Genomic DNA, 17,477 nt, shown 5'->3' on the forward strand with positions numbered 1-17,477 from the left:
AGGATTCGTGGCACCAGGATTACAGTGATATACCATCATGCCTTGTTAGGTTTCTTTTTTTCTTCTTCCAACTCTATTAGGCTGCATCACCTGTTTTTAAAGTTTTGATATTACCGGAAGGATCAAATATTCACATAAGTAGACACAGAGTCTCATACACTGATCATCAGATTTAATACTTACCAATATTTTAGATATATGTATACATTTACACGAATTATTTTTTCCTTAAAGAGGTCAATATAGGGACTGAGGACTTAGCTCAGAGGGGAAAATGCTTGCCATGCAAATGTGAGGATCCATTTGGGTTCCCCAGGACCCAAATAAGTTCGGGTTGGGTGTGATAGCCCACCTTAAGCCCTCACACAAAGCCTGATAGTTAAGAAAAAGAAGAGACCTGTGGTCCAAGAGTAGTTTCAGTTTTGAAGCTGTCTGAAATTATTAGGTTTGTTTTTTGGTTTTTTGTTTTTGTTTTTTAAGGGAAAAAAGACACATATTTACTGAGGTTTAAAAAAAATCCAAGTTACATTTTAAATTAATTATAATTGTCAAAGAACATTTACTTAGTCTCCTACCAGCACTAATGATTTACACTTATTTACCCAGTTCTTTTTCTAGGACCTTGTCTTAGGGTTTCTATTGCTGTGAAGAGACACCCTGACCATGGCAACTCTTATAAAGGAAAACATTTAATAGGGACTGGCTTACAATTTCAGAGGTTTAGTCTATGATCAGCATGGTGAGGAGCATGCAGCACCATGCAGGCAGATATGGTACTCCAAAGTAGTTGAGAGTCTTACATCTTGCAGGCAACAGGAAATGGTCTGAAAATCACACTGAGGGAAGCTTGAGCAAAAGAGACCTCAAAGCCCGCCCCCACAGTGACACACTTCCTCCAACAAGGTTACACCTACTTCAACAAGACCACACTTTCTGTTAATTTTTTTTTTTTTTTTTGGTTGTTCGAGACAAGATTTCTCTGTGTAGCTTTGTGCCTTTCCTGGAACTCACTTGGCAGCCCAGGCTGGCCTCCAACTCACAGAGATCCGCCTGGCTCTGCCTCCCGAGTGCTGGGATTAAAGGCGTGCGCCACCACCGCCTGGCTAAGACCACACTTTCTAATAGTGCCATTTTCTATGAGCTTATGGGGGGTCAATTACATTCAAACTACCACATTCCATTTCCTGGCCCCCATAAGCTTGTAACAATATCACAATGCAAAAATGCATTTAGTCCAACTTCAAAAGTCCCCATAGTCTATCACAGTCTCAACAATGCTTAAAAGTTCGAAGTCCAGTCTCTTCTGAGACTCATGCAGTCTCTGAACTATAATCACCTATAAAATCAGAATTAAAAAAAAAGATCACATACTTCCAACACATAATGTCATAAAATATACATTACCATTCCAAAATGTAGGAAAAGTAGCATAGTGAGGAAATACTGGACCAAAGCAAGACCGAAAACCAGCTGGGCAAACTCCAAACTCTGCATCTCTATGTCTGATGTCAAAATGCTCTTTTTGAGACAGGGTTTCTCTGTGTAACAGCTCTGGCTATCCAGGAATGCTCTCTGTAGACCAGGCTGGCCTCAAACTCACAGAGATCCACTTGCCTTTGCTTCCTGAGTGCTGGGATTAAGGGTGTGCACCACTACCACCTAGCAAGAGTCCCATGTAGTCCAAGATGGCCCCTAAACTCAGCAGGTAGCCAAGACTGGTCTTTAACTCCTGATCAACCTGTCTCTGCCTCTTGAGTGCTGGGATTACAGGAGCGCACCCACTCTGTCCAGTGAGAAACACTTAACATTTCAATGCCTCCCTTCAGAAGATGGATGTATAAAAGACTGAAGACCAAATGTGCGTGTCAACTGCTCTCATTGGATTTTGTGTCTTCTGGGAGGCCAGAGGTACTTCCAATTTAGACCATAAATTCTCAAATCTGAAAAATAAGCCAGCGTTTCAAAAATTTGCTTTTAAGGTTGAAAAGTGATAGTTTTGCTGAGCCCTCAAAGTTAAAATATTTCCATTAATTTTAAAAGGCAACCCCTACATGTTAACGTCAGCAAGATGAACGCTTCCCAGGCTCGTGGTCAAGGTCACTTTACTACTGAAAGGTTGCCTGTTGGCATTCTCCTTGGAGTTTAATCCTGTAGCCATCTGATCCCTTCCTTTTCTTTCCTCTCTTCTCTTGTTTTCTCTTCCTTAAAAGAAAGATTTACCAAATCTCTCTCTCTCTCTCTCTCTCTCTCTCTCTCTCTCTCTCTCTCTCTCTGTGTGTGTGTGTGTGTGTGTGTGTGTGTGTGTGTGTGTGTGTGTGTGTGTGTGTGTATCCAGAGGCTGGAAGAAGGCATTGCATCCCCCGGACCTGGAGTTTTAGGTACTTGTGAACGGCCTCACATGAGTGCTGGAAACTGAACTCCAGGCCTCTGGAACAGCAGTACTCTTAACCACCAAGCCATCTTTCCAGTTTCTCTTTCTCACTAGTTTTTTCTTCTCTTTCATGCTCTTTTTCTATTTTGATTCTAGTCCTATATATGTCTTCTTTTCAACAGGGAGACATATTGGTATCTGAAAAATATTGTAGAAGTTTAGCCAAATTTTGTTGCCTGTGGGACATAAGTCTTAGACTCCCAGAGGGTCACTTTAGGCAGTGTCAGAGACAAAACTTACATTGTGGTTTAAAGAACTCTATGCTGATGCCAATTCCTGATTGAAATGAAAAGCCATTTTTTTCAAACCTGAAAGACCAGAGAGGAGCCCACACAGTTATTCTGGGACATCATATGTAAATCACAATAGCCTAACTGGCGGGTCCTAATTGGCAATTCTACAAACCTTGATAAAATTTATTGTCATTTTTGAGAAATTGTTTCTTTGGCCCACAGCATGAAATTCAAGCCAGTGTACTTAAATCAGTGACTGGATTCAGGGTTTGTTTTGTTTTAAAAAGCTTGAATACTTTTCCAGTCTCTTTTAGAGGTGATTTATTGATTGAATGCAATATAAAAACTGATATTTGTGCATTAATCCAAGTTGAAAATAATTTACTGTTACAGAAATATTAGGATTGGCTTTTGCCTCCATTGATCAGAACCAGAACAATTTAAAAAATATTATTGAAAGGAAAGGCAAACACACCTTTACTTTGCACAGAAATATATTTCAATCCTGCTTTGCTCATGGGTTGTGCCCAGGTACAGGCAGTTCTTCTGAGGTGTATACTTCATGGATCATCCATTTAGTATTGCTCTCTGAGAAGGTTTATCACTGTGGATGAATGAAGATATATTTAATTCTAGTAATTCAACCTTAGGATCTTAGAGGAAGGATTACTGTGGGTCTCTATTAAATACTAACATGTAAGTAGATATAATGTATACTGCATATTAAATATGAATTGGGATGATCATGCATGGTTATTCATTCTTAGGAAAAATATAGAAATATCTTAAAATGAGAAGTTAATTACATTTTCTATACTTGTTATCCTCAGTAATCATTAGATCCCACTCCAGTGATTATCAATGCTGTTATCTGTCATAATATTGACAAAAGTAGAAATGAAAGAATGGCATAACAATAAAAATCATTTCCATAATATCAAAATAAGCACAATATTTGTCCTTCATTTAGTGGAGACTTCTCATAAACACTTAACTAATAACTGCTCAGCTACAATATTTTTACCCTTATATGAATCCATTGAGTTGGTAAGTTGTTTGTTGTACAACCATTAAGGACCTGGTTTTAGATGGTCAGCATTCACATAAAAGCTGGGAGTGATGGTGTCTGGAATCCCAGCACTAGAAAGATGAGGACAGGAGGATCTTTGGTTACACCAGCTACTCAGCAAGCCCCAATCTGTGAGTTCCAGGTTTAGGGAGAGACCTTGTATCAGAAGATAAGTGATTGGGGAAGACACCCCAAATTGACATGGCTTTTATATTCATACACGTACATGCATGGATATACTCAGACAAAACAACTAAAATTTGGATGAATCAAGAGGAAGTCAAATATTGTTTTTGCATAGTTAATTTTATCTGAACTTAAAATATTTTGAAATATTCTCCCTTCTAACCTCAAGGGTTTTCAGATCCACTTTATTTCCTGATATATGTATCTGAATCTGACCATGTGACCATAGCTTAATACCTAGTTTATCATATTACCCCAATATGAGATTCACACCCCTCTACAGACTTGGGTTTAGTGGGCCCCCCACAAGCCCCTCATAAAAAGTCTCACTTTCCACTGCAGCCCTCAGCAGCTTTGTGACCTCAAGGAGTTTGAATGTCTTGATTTCTTGCCCCTCCATCTATAGAAAATGTTGAAGGCAATCCTTGATGGTTCACTGAGCCTCAGTGGCATTCAGATAGAAGTTGGGTAGGATTGCTTTTCAATAAATTAACTCTGGTTTTGTTTTGTTTTAGTTTTTTTTTTTTTTTTTAGATGTTTGTGTGGTTGCTGAGAATTGAACCCAGGTCCTCTGGAAGAGCAGTCAGTGCTCTTAACCACAAACCACCACCCCAGGCCCCTATAATGTATGATTTAAGGATGAGCTCTGAGCCTTTCCTCATTTCACTTTTTATTTTTTGAACATTTTATTCTAACAGTCATAAAAGCGCCTTCCAAAGAAAATGGAGATTTAAGACACAGGAAACCGGTAGCCTTGTGGAACCGCATAAAATCAGAGTACCGGAGAAAGAGAAGATAACAGTAATTCCTTCCCAGTCTTTAGTGTCCCCATTTGGAGACACTGAGACTAAGTGAAAGTTCCTCACTTACAGAGTGACACAACTAAAGAGCCACAAAACTGTGTCTCAGTTGCAGGGACCATCCTGTCCTGGTTTAGGCCATGTGACTTTAAAGCATCAGCATGTTTGGGTTTGAGAATATAATCATATTGCAATTTTGGATATGTATTTCTTTCCTCATAACTTTTTGAAAAAAAATATATAATGACATTGCTTTATCTGGTAGATGATCAGATTTTATATTTTTCAGGTTATGCTAATTTACTAAGGATAAAAAGACTTTCTTTTTTTTTTTTGAACATTTAAGTATAGGAAGAAGTATCACCGTACAGTCTCTCTTTTGAGAATGGTAATCTTTTTGGATTAGTGGCAGGGTTTTAGCACATGAAACTATAATGACTCAATTTCGGTGCACCCCAGAGTTCCATAATAGAACAATTTAAAATAACTATATATATTTTTTTTAATCTTTCAGGAACTGGAAGATTTGATTAAAGCAAAAGAAAAGGAGGTAGAGAAAATTGAGCAGAGTGGACTTGCATTGATTCAGAACAAGAAGGAGGAGGCCTCTGGCAGTGTCATGAGCACATTGCGGGAACTGAGCCAGACCTGGGCCAGTTTAGACCACAAGGTAGGCTTGCTCCCAAGACCCAGCTCCTGCTCCTGTGAAACTCAGGGTTGACGTCTGCTGAAAGCAACCGAGTAAATAATTCTCGAATCTCTGCGTCACCCCTTGGCATTGCTGAGTCTGTTTCATCAATGTCTTTTAATTTCTAGTGTTTCCTGTAATAAGCATTATTGTAAACATCACTCTCCTCATTGGAACCATCCTCATAGTCACAGATACCATCTAGGCTCGGATAATTCTCCAGTGAGACTGGCCATATCTTCAGTTTCTCCCAGAATTCTAATAGAGACAGAAAGAGAAACCTGTGCCCAACAGGCATTTCAAACCATTATGCCTAAAGTAAGCCACAGTTCTCTCCCACAAACCTACTCTTGCTGTCATCTCTGTTAATGGCAACTCTGTCATGCCAATTGCGTGAGCAGAAATCTGTAGCTAGAGTTTTCCTGCCTGGCCCACAGTCAGGACAAATCTCTCTCACCTGCCAGTCCCACAGCCGCTCAAACCCGACCAAGTAAACACAGAGACTTATATTGGTTACAAACTGTATGGCCGTGGCAGGCTTCTGCTAACTGTTCTTACAGCTTAAATTAATCCATTTCCATTAATCTATACCTTGCCACATGGCTCGTGGCTTACCAGCATCTTCACATGCTGTTTCTCATCATGGCGGCTGGCAGTGTCTCTCCAACTCAGCCTTCCACTTCCCAGTTTTTTCTCCTCCTTGTCCCGCCTATACTTCCTGCCTGGCCACTGACCAATCAGTGATTTATTTATTGACCAATCAGAGCAACACATTTGACATACAGACCATCCCACAGCACTTCCCCTTTTCTTTTCTTAAAAAGGAAGGTTTTAACCTTTACACATCTCCAAAGTCAGCTTGGTATATTTGGGAATTTGGGCGTAGCTTCTCTTACTACTTCCTGCTGGAGGGGGGCGCTGTATCTTCTGGGGAAACAAAGAAAATTTTAGGATCATGGAGTAGTCCGTGAGGCTGTATCGTCTGAGCCAGTTGCCTTGAAACCATTCTGGATGTTGGATCATCTGGGCCTTGGTGTCATTGGAGACCTTTCAGGGGGTCTTGGCTGGTCAAACCTGATGTATCTTAATCTGGAACAAATCCATAGCCTCTGGCTTTCTGTGGAAACAAAAGCAGAGCCTCCTTTCCAAAGCAACATATCCTTACATCCAAATTTTGAAGTCAAGGTACCTTTAAAATATACATTTTGGCATAACTCAACAGCTTTTGCAATCACATGTTTTTCTTTAGTTACGAATATCAAAGAGAACATAATCCAGATTCTCTGTGTGATAGCCATCTTTACGTGGCTTATTTTTTTATATTAGCTTGAGCCTATTGCTTTGAACTGTAGCCTTCTAAGCCTGAAACGGAGCTGGCGCTGCTGGCTCCACCCACTTCAGCTTCCCAACATGGCGGTGATACGTTTTCCGCCAGCTCTGGGAGCCATCAACTCTCAGAAATAGTGGGTCTATGCTTCTATCAAAGCAGCATGTAGCCCAGAAACCTCTTTTTTTTTTTTTTGTACTAGCAAAGGCTAAATCCACCACACAGCTTAATGTGCCACTTGCAGAGGCCTCATTCCCACCATACTGCAGGTCGAGCATGCACGCACGCTAGGAACCCGCCAGTAGCTCAAACCAGCAGGCTGCCGCTAACTTGAAAGAGACAACTAGGAACTGTTTTTAGCTCCGTTTTAGAATCTTTTTTCTCAGGTTTTAGGTGGAAACTCTTGCCCCACGTTGGGCGCCATTTGTAGCTAGAGTTTTCCTGCCTGGCCCACAGTCAGGACAAATCTCTGACACCCGCCAGTCCCACAGCCACTCAAACCCGACCAAGTAAACACAGAGACTTATATTGGTTACAAACTGTATGGCTGTGGCAGGCTTCTGCTAACTGTTCTTACAGCTTAAATTAATCCATTTCCATTAATCTACACCTTGCCACATGGCTCATGGCTTACCAGCATCTTCACATGCTGTTTCTCATCATGGTGGCTGGCAGTGTCTCTCCAACTCAGCCTTCCACTTCCCAGTTTTTTCTCCTCCTTGTCCCGCCTATACTTCCTGCCTGGCCACTGACCAATCAGTGATTTATTTATTGACCAATCAGCAACACATTTGACATACAGAACATCCCACAGCAGAAATCTTTTGAAGCCACCCTGCCCTCTGTGCCTTCTCTCATACCCATACCTAGTTCATCAGGAAATGTTGGCAGATCTATTCCCAGAACAGATTAGAATCCAACCCATCCCCGTTGCTCGCACCTTGATTTATGTTCCTGCCATCTCTGGCTTGGATGATTTCCATGGTCTCTTAAGCAATCAATATCCCAGAAGAGGCAGTTCGAATGAAGTCATATCAGAACATCCCCGTGTTGAAAATCCTGCAATGGCTTCTGGTCTCCCAAGGAATGAAACCAGAGCTGGGTGGTGACCACACTTCCCACTGTCTCTCTGACCCTGCAAGGTCTTTCGGCCTTAGCCACACTGGTTTCACTCTCTGCTTGAGCCCAATAGGCATGCCCTGAGCTCAGAGACCTTGGATTGCCTGCTTCTCCTCCTAGCATACTATATCATTCCCGTGAATGCCTCAGTCTCTGCCAGTAAAATGTAATTTCTACAAGGAGACTTGGTAATACCCTCAATAGTGTGCTCAATCTGCCGATAAGAAGAGTAAGTGTGACAGTGAGTGCTGTGCCTCACTGTGCAAGGTCACAAGGGTCCCCGGTACATCAGAGTCTGAGTGCTTAGTTATCCACATCCTGCAAACTGGAACTGAGGGGCAAATAGCTGAGGGCATGTGTGCACACACATGTGCATGCACTTGTACACACATGCATCCACAAATGCATGCCACACACACATGCACATCCATACACACCTGCATCCACACACATGCACATGCACACACCTGCATCCACACACATGCACATACACACACCTGCATCTACAAATGCATGCACACACACATGCACATCCACACACATACACCTGCATCCACACACATGCACCAGACTTCCACTTTAGCCCCACTTTATCTTTGACATAGCTTTAAATCTGTTTTATTTTATGCATTTGTATGAATCACCACAAAAACTTGCCATATTGTCATCAGTTAAGCATTTCTCTCACTGGAATATTGCCTTGTGAAAAAGAAAAACAAACAATGCAGAGAAGAAGCAGGCTATGCAAAATACCTCACGGATCCTCTTCCCGCATCTTCACGTCTGTTTTGGGGCTTGTTAGGACAGCCCTGCCCCTGCTGCACCTGTGGCCTGGACCTTACATCTGAGGCAGCACATTCTTCATGCTGTGGCCCATCAGATAGCATCCCAATTGATTTCAACATTTTCCCTTTATGTTGAGAAAAAAGAAAAGTAGAGAAACCAAATGCAGATTAACGTGTATGATGTATCCATCGCTGTACTTACTCCGTATTCAAAGGACCATGTTAGGTTAGTAACAAAATGCAGAAGTCCAAAGCAAGATTTTCTCTGGTTCCAGTAAATACAGAGGAGGGACAAGCGCAGAAATGTAGTCGTTGGAACCAAAGCCAACGTGCTGCAGACACTTGCATGCCCATGTTTATTGCTGCACATTCACAATAGCTAAGCTATGGATTCAGCCTACGTGTCTGTCAACAGATGAATGGATGGAAATTGTAGCAGGTGTTCACAGAGTTCTGTTCCTTCCTAACGATGAATGAAATTGTGTCATTTGTAGGAAAATGAATGAAACTGGAGGTAATCATATTAAGAAAAATAACCCAGACTTAGACAAAGATTGCATGTTTTTTTGCTTTTTTGTTTGTTTTTGTATGTGAAACCTACATTTTATATGCATGCATATATAACATGTAATTGGAAGGGGACTATTTGGGGAGAGGAAGGAGGCATGTGCAGGGGAGGGTGGTAAGGAATCAGTATGGTCAAGGTACATTATGGACTTGAACACAGATGTCACTATGAAACCCATTTATTGTTTTATATAAGAAATATACACTATTAAAATGTTAAGTTAGTCCTTTGGGGATGGAGTGGTGACTCAGCAGTTAAGTGCACTTACTTATTTCTCAGAGGATCCAGGGTCAATCCCCAAAACCCACATTGAGCAGCACACAACAGCCTCATCTGATTTTAGTGCCTAGACCCCCAGTGTAGTATTTCAGCAGTTAATGTTTTTCTGTTCTATCATACTAAGTAGTATGTAGTTATGACAATTGTTCTTCTTTCCAAAAGGTTGGGCAGTTAAAGATGCTGCTGACATCCGTGCTTGGCCAGTGGGGCAGTCACAAAGCAGCCTTTGATGAGATCAACAGTCACATCATGGAAGCCAGATACGCTCTGTCTCGATTCCGTCTGCTGACTGGTTCCTCTGAAGCTGTTCAAGTTCAGGTCGACAATCTTCAGGTAATAAAAAGTTTACTACACCTTAACATTGTTTTTCATTAAAGAAAACAACAAAAAAATTAGCAAGTAAAAATATCATTATAAAATATTGTCTTATAGTCTTTGCATTTAATTATTTAAAATATTAATTTCCTTGCTTTATTTTAACTTCATCAAACCTGCTTGTGGGTAGCAAATACTGGACTAGCTGATCTAGAAATGGTTTTTAACATCCTGTTATGTAAATTACTTACGTGTATGTTTAATGAGATGATTGGCTACTCAAATCCACTTCCCTGTCCCACTGCCATCACCGAGTGTGGCTTCCCTTTCTTTCCTTACTCTGCCTCTCCAAATATCTTCTAAGAAACTAGAAAACAGAAAGGAAAACAGCCAGGTTGTAAACACTTAAACCGTAGTTTTCAGATTCATCGGTAGCATCCTGTTGGCCAAGGCGATGACCACACCACCCTCTCTCGGGCACTCACTGTTTGCTTTTCCTGTGTCTCTATCCACGCTGTATTCACCCAGAATGCAGTTGATGCTGTCTGTCTTAAATCCAGCTCCTGCTCACTTCTCAGGTCGCTGCTCTCAGGTTCATGGCCTGTGTCTTCACCGTCTTCACCTCCTCGCGTACCTGGGCACTGTGCCACACTGACCTGTCACTGTTCATTCTTCCGGGCTAAACGTACACAGACCATGGGCTGGGCAGGGCGGGCCCTCGAGGGGTGGGGTTTGCAGCATATGCCTTCTTTCATATAGCCCACATCCCTGGCTTGACATCTGCAAGAATATGTTGCTGAGCTCCTAGGTAGACTTTCATAAGGGGATGCCTTTTGAGGGTGGATTTGGGGAAGAGGAAGACTGAAATGTATAAATGTTTCTTTAAAAATTAAGACTTGTTGCCATTACTAAGAACCATTAAAACTCACGTTGGGCATAGTAAACTGAAAACCACATTTTTTTTTAATTTGGAGAGCTTTTAAAATTACCATATTCTGCATTTAATACCTGAAATTTGTCTCAAGATAGGGATGATTTAAGGGACTTTTCCTTGAATATTTTGATTTGCAAGAAATTAGATATTGGTAAACAGTACTATATTTTTTTTATAGCCTACTTCTCTTTTACTAGGAACTGAGGCTACCATTTAAACAACATTTCCAGGAAAACACAGCACAGAGGCATGAGACTGGGTCTCATCACGTAGCTCAGGGTAACCTGGAACTCACGATTCCCTTGCCTCGGCCACTCTAGTGCTAGGATTATAGTATGTGATGTTGTACCTGGTCCAGAGAAACATCTTTCTTCTAGTCCCCTCCCTGATGCTAGGTAGAAGACTCCACCAAGCTTGTCTAATAAATCCTCTTTGCATTAAGGGATTTCAAAAGTATACAATGCAGTATTATTAACCACAGCCACCATTTGGTGCATGAAGATCAGGGGCATCAGTTCTCTTGCCTAGATGAATGTAGCTAGAGTTTTCCTGCCTTGCCCACAGTCAGGACAAATCTTTGTCACCCGCCAGTCCCACAGCCGCTCAGACCCAACCAAGTAAACACAGAGACTTCTATTGCTTACAAACTGTATGGCCATGGCAGGCTTCTTGCTAACTGTTCTTATACCTTAAATTAATCCATTTCTATAAGTCTATACCTTGCCACGTGGCTCATGGCTTACTGGCATCTTCACATGCTGCTTGTCATGGCGGTGGCTGGCAGTGACTCCTTCCACCTTCCTGTTCTTTTCTCCTCTCTGTTAGTCCTGCTTATACTTCCTGCCTAGCCACTGGCCAATCAGTGTTTTATTTATTGACCAATCAGAGTAATTTGACATACAGACCATCCTACAACAGATGAAACTATTCTCCATGAACATCTCACCTTTCCTTTCTCATGCCTCTAATAACCATCATTCTACTCTATTTCTGTAAGTTTGAGAGTTGTAGACCAATGGTTCTCCACCTCTGGGTTGTGAGTCCCTGGAGGTTGAATGACCCTTTCCCAGGGGTTGCCTAAGACCATCTGCATGTCAGATATTTACATTATTATTCCTAATGGTAGCAAACTTACAGTTATGAAGTAGCAATGAAAATAACTTTATGGTTGGGGATCACCATAGTAACATGAGAAACTGTATTAAAGGGTCATAGCATTCGGAGGGTTGAGAACCACTGTTCTAGACAAAAGTCATTAAGTATGTGAGGTGATGATGTGTTAATTAGATTAATTTAATCATCCTATAATATTAACAGATAAGAATGGGTTTGGACAGTTATCCAAAATGATTGACCTATGGCGTATGTACAGCTATTTTTTTTTTGTCAGTTAAGTGATAAAAACATGGAAAATTCTTTGTATGAGATAGAATTTAGAGGTGATTTTCAGAAAAGCTGTGATCTGATGGCACACTTATCAGTTCCTGGGAGAATCACTCTAGATGTTTAATGACACAGAGGCCTGGGTTTTGGCTTTGAGCATTAGAAAGAGCCACAGTGTGGGAGACAGTACCTGGACTGCTGCTCCAGCTTCCTCCTTAGGCAAGGAGGACATCCTTTGTGAATTTTCTAGGAAGAATCCACATAGTAGCATAAGAGAGCTCAATTGCTGTGACTCTTCTTGCAGAACAAAATTATAAGAAAGAAATGCTCATCTTTTTTAAAAGCAGAGGAGCGACACATGCGTGCTTATGACTAAATGATTTTAAACTCACTCATTAGAATTAGTTCCTGTTGGTCATCTGGGGGACTCTTTCTTTGGGCAGAATCTTCATGAGAGCCTAGAAAAGCAGGAAGAGGGCTTGTCGAAATTCAGCTCCATCACCAGCCAGTTACTGAAGGAGTGTCACCCACCCGTGACAGAAACACTCTCCAGCACCCTGCAGGAAGTCAATATGAGGTATGGAGCAGGCTAATTTTACATCTTATTATAAATAGAATAGAATGAAAACTTTCTGACGTTTACAATCTATTGTACTAATGTTTTGTTTCGTTTTTTTACGACATGAATTTAATGAAAAATGACCAGAAAGAAGGCTTTTAGGAAAGATTAGAACTGCTCTCAACCCAAAGATAGTTTTCATCCCCTTGGAATACGAGAAATACGAGCATGGTCTATTAGTCTTTACTGTGTTAAACAGATATGAGTCATTGCTTTGTTACGTCCATGTTCATGTGAACCAGGACCAAGACAAATAAGGCAGTATGTGACAGCGTTTGGTGAGAGGTGATGTCCTAAGTGTTCACTGTTGCTTGTAGATGGAGTAACTTACTGGAAGAGATTGCTGAGCAGCTGCACTCCAGCAAGGCCCTTCTTCAGCTCTGGCAGAGATACAAGGACTACACAAAGCAGTGTGCCTCTGCTGTCCAACAACAAGAGGATCGAACCAGTGCGCTGTTGAAGGCCGTCACTAACAAGGACATCGCCGATGATGAAGTCACCCAGTGGATTCAGGATTGCAATGTATGTCCAGGAACTTGCTGGGGACTTGCCCAACCTGGTGTCCTTCCGTGTCACGGGTTTTGCAGGGCTGGTGTAGCTGTGTGTGAACTTTGGGGCAGTCTGAATTCACAAGGCGGTTTATCCCCATGTGGTCACCCTATTTACTAAAGTGCCTGCTAGCCTTCCACACATGTTTAACATTTGTGAGTTTCTTTCCCATCATTTCATTTTTTTAAAATGAGTAGCTCTCCCCACTTTTCCCTAATGGAATATAATCCATGGGGGAAAATGTAGGTTATTGTTCATACTGAAATAGTCACTATAAGATGTAACCATATGGGGAAATCAGGCCTTTAAAAAAAATCCACTGTTGAGGATATCATCCAATTAGATTGTTATCTGCTACGGGTGCCTCTGGACAACAGCTTCATTCAGGAATTTAGCAGCAGAGAGAAGTCTGTCTCAGCTCGCTGCTATACTTTTTAATAGCTTTTAAACGATTCCCTTTTCCACGGTAACTGCCAATAACCTACTTAGGGCTTTCAAGCAAGGCCTTCTCTTATTCCACCCATTACTTGGGTCTTATTATTTGTCCTTGTTCGTCTTTAATGATCTTTGTTGCAAAGATTTCCTTAAAAGCTTTTCCAAATCAGTTTATTAAACTGGGCGAGTTATAAAAAAGCTACATAAACACCAGCTTGTTCCATCAATTTAAATACGGATTTAAAGTGACAGGTTATTATTTACGGTAAAGATAATCTTTGTTTTTGGTGACATAGTTTATCTTTATAAAGATCTGTCATTTTCGGTGCCCCTGAATCGAGGCACACTTTTTTGTCAGTGTCAAGGTTGAAGGTGCCCTTTGCCCTTCTCTCACAGGAAGCACTATGCAGGCAGAGCAGGATGTGCACTCTGCATCCTGCCCCAGTGGGACCCCAGCAGCCAGCAGGAGTGGCAGTCCAGTGTGATCTGTTACTACACCATAGAACCCAGAATCAGGGAATCCCCATTGGCTCCCAGTTATGAATGTACACTTAGACTTCATAAAAACACAGCTGGAGATGCCATGGACATAAAGGTGGACAAGGTCCTTAGCCCTGCCCACCTGAACCATCCCTGCCCCCTACACCTCACTGGTACCCGAGCCCTGCTGTAGCTACAGTGAGGTACCCATAGCTAGACTAATGCCCAAGGCCTCTGTAAAAATAAGTAGGAAAGGCAAAAAGCAGCATGTTTTCAGTTTGATACAATTATATTTACATACATATTTGCATATACATTTGCATATGCATTTGCATATGCATTCACATGCATTTACACATACATTTATGTATGTTTGGTACAATTACATTTGCATATACATTTACACACACATTTACATATACATTTTCATGTTCATTTACATATACATGTATATATACATATATATACATATACATATACAGAGAGAGAGAGAGAGAGAGAGAGAGAGAGCAAGAAAAATTATGATCTGAGGTTTCTAGTTACTGCCTCATCTAGTGTATCATGGTTTTTTTTCTTTCATTGTTCTCTTTTTCTATTTCTTTCTCTCACCATATATATATATATATATATATATATGGAGATATATGTCTATCTCCTTCTCTCACAGGATCCCTCCATCCCCTCATTTTCCCTTTCCCTCTTTTCTTCCTTCCATTTCCCCTTTTCTTTCTTTTTTCTCTCCCTCCCTCCATCCTTTCTTCTTTTCTCTCCCCCTTTCTCTTCCCCCCCCCCTTTCCCTTCTTCCTTGGTTTGGTTCTTTCTCTCTTTCCCTTACTTATGTACATCATTTGCGGTTCTCTGAAGTCCTGTAATGATCTCCTGTGGCTTGTATTATAAGCCCTCTGTCTTTTTCCTGGAACTAGAGATAGGTGTGTGTTCATTCTAGGCAAGTACTCAACCACTGAACTGCATCCCCAGCCTAATCAGAAGAGTGCTCTGTGTGTGTGTGTGTGTGTGTGTGTGTGTGTGTGTGTGTGTGTGTGTAACATGGATAGTTAAACTGTTAGTACACATAATTCATATTTTTTAAAAATTAGAGCCAATCCCTGATTACGTTTCTGAAGGTGAAGGTATTGTAATGCACACACAGGAATCTTTCCTACCTATGTGTGTGGCCCTTTGCCAAATGCCAGTGATACCGAGGAGGACACGTAATGTGCTTCACAATGAGTGCCTCGTCTTCTCCTTTAGGACCTTCTCAAGGGACTGGGGACAGTCAAGGACTCGCTTTTCATCCTCCGCGAGCTGGGAGAGCAGCTCGGGCAACAGGTGGATGCCGCGGCAGCTGCAGCCATTGAGTGCGAGCAGCTCTGCTTCAGCCAGCGCCTCTGCAGCCTGGAGCAGGCTCTCTGCAAGCAGCAAGCGGTGTTGCAGGTGGGGAGCCAGCGGTGAGAGTGTTCCGGACTGGGCGTTTGTCATGTCTGGGGGACAAACACAGGAAGCAGATTCTTCAGTGCTGAGATGACACTTCCTGCAACAAGGAAACATTTAAAAAAAAAAAAAAAAAGAATCAAACTTAGAAGTCCCGGTGGGGTCAAGGAAAGGTTGCTGGTTTTCACTGTTCTCTACAACTTGCTTTTAAAATTGGTTTAGTTTAGCAGGCCAACTCCTACATCATACCCACCTTCACAGTATACCCAATGAGCCAACACTAAGTGGCTTCATATGGATTTAATAGCCTTGAGCAAGAACCGAGATACTTTGAAAACGGTTTATGTGTATTTAAATAATGGCTTTAATTGGCTGTTAGGGAATCCTACACAGAAACAAACGAAATCTACACAAATGAGGAAGAAAATACCACTATTGCCATGTCATTTTAGGAAGAGCCTCTCATGAAGGAGTATGACAGTAGACACTTGCCCTTTCACTAGCTTTCATAAAAACGTCCATTTCCTTCACTGAAACGCCAATTTCTTTCTGAAAACATAGGCTGGAGTTGTTGACTATGAAACATTTGCCGAGAGCTTAGAAGCCCTAGAGGCCTGGATCATGGAAGCCGAGGACATCCTCCAAGCTCAGGACCCTACGCACTCGTCCGACCTCTCCACTATCCAGGAAAGGATGGAAGAACTGAGAGTAAGTGTGTGCCAATCTTCCTTCCCCATTTTACCTGTCTCCTCAAAATCTTGAGGTAAACTCACTTCCCACCACTTCCCTCTGACACCCCACCGAAACTTGCCTGGCTCTTCCTTCCTGCCCCCTGAGAGGACAGAACAGTGTATTGGTGATGAGCTGCCAGCTGTGACCAGAGCCCTACCAGGATCAGTCCATAAGGACCATCCCAACCCTCCTTTCTTCTTCTCATCCCACCACCATGCCTTTCATAACTTCTAAGTTCCCATGCATACCCCACCACAGCACTAACATGATGCCCTCCCAGTTCAGCCTACTGCATCTCAGGCTATGAGGATTCCTGTAGACCTTTCATCTACCCCTCCCACTTCCTTTCTATCAGCTACAGAGAGATCTTTGTCTTTAAAGTTTTGCTTAATTATGTGGATTCGGTCAGCCCACATTGTTTCCCTATGAAAACATTACATTGATCCCATGACTGTTTACAGTACAATTTTATCAATTAACAATATTAATGCAACTTTTAAAAGAAGAAAATTTTTATTGGATTGCCAATAATTTTAAATATTTAGTAAACCAGACTTTAAAAATGCAGTAGACTTGCGAATTTTATCATGTATCCTTTTGCTTAAAATCCTCCATGTGGGGACTGGGGAGATGGCTTACTCATTAGGTAAAGTAGTTGCCACGTAATCATGAGGACCTGAGTTCAGATCTCTAGTAGGCATGTAAAAAACTGGCCATTCTGTCCTGTGCCTTCTGGCACCCATGAGGTAGAGACAGAAGGGTTTCTGGGGCTTGCTGGTTATCCCCATCCTGTTAAATTGGTGAGCCCCAGGTTCAGTGAGAGACCCTGTGTCACAAAATTAGGTAGAGAACAATTGAAGAAAAAAACTCTTGATGTTGACTGGCTTCTGGTCTCTATGTGCACACACATGTACATGTACCTTCCAGCAAGAACTGAGCTTTTCAATGTCACTAACAGGGGCAGATGCTAAGGTTTAGCAGCATGGCTCCAGATTTGGACCGTCTCAATGAGTTGGGGTACCGGTTACCCTTGAATGACAAGGAGATCAAGAGGATGCAGAACCTGAACCGTCAGTGGTCCCTGGCATCTTCTCAGACCACAGAAAGATTCAGG

At 41.8% G+C, this 17,477-nt stretch overlaps 1 protein-coding gene across 18 annotated transcripts in view; it reads left to right on the forward strand.

Annotated features, from left to right (window-relative positions):
- Syne1 (spectrin repeat containing nuclear envelope protein 1) overlaps positions 1 to 17,477 on the forward strand; it is a 477,641-nt gene that overhangs the window by 381,635 nt on the left and 78,529 nt on the right. For all 18 annotated transcript variants that reach the window (XM_052750933.1, XM_052750946.1, XM_052750935.1 and 15 more), the window contains 7 exons: positions 5,234 to 5,389; positions 9,648 to 9,818; positions 12,561 to 12,694; positions 13,054 to 13,258; positions 15,452 to 15,634; positions 16,193 to 16,339; positions 17,322 to 17,476. In XM_052750933.1, the coding sequence (XP_052606893.1) occupies positions 5,234 to 5,389; positions 9,648 to 9,818; positions 12,561 to 12,694; positions 13,054 to 13,258; positions 15,452 to 15,634; positions 16,193 to 16,339; positions 17,322 to 17,476 (1,151 nt within the window). The remainder of the gene's footprint in view (positions 1 to 5,233; positions 5,390 to 9,647; positions 9,819 to 12,560; positions 12,695 to 13,053; positions 13,259 to 15,451; positions 15,635 to 16,192; positions 16,340 to 17,321; position 17,477) is intronic.

Source organism: Peromyscus californicus, unplaced genomic scaffold, assembly GCF_007827085.1.
Source record: "Peromyscus californicus insignis strain IS unplaced genomic scaffold, ASM782708v3 Scaffold_22__1_contigs__length_63687245, whole genome shotgun sequence".
Taxonomy (NCBI): domain Eukaryota; kingdom Metazoa; phylum Chordata; class Mammalia; order Rodentia; family Cricetidae; genus Peromyscus; species Peromyscus californicus.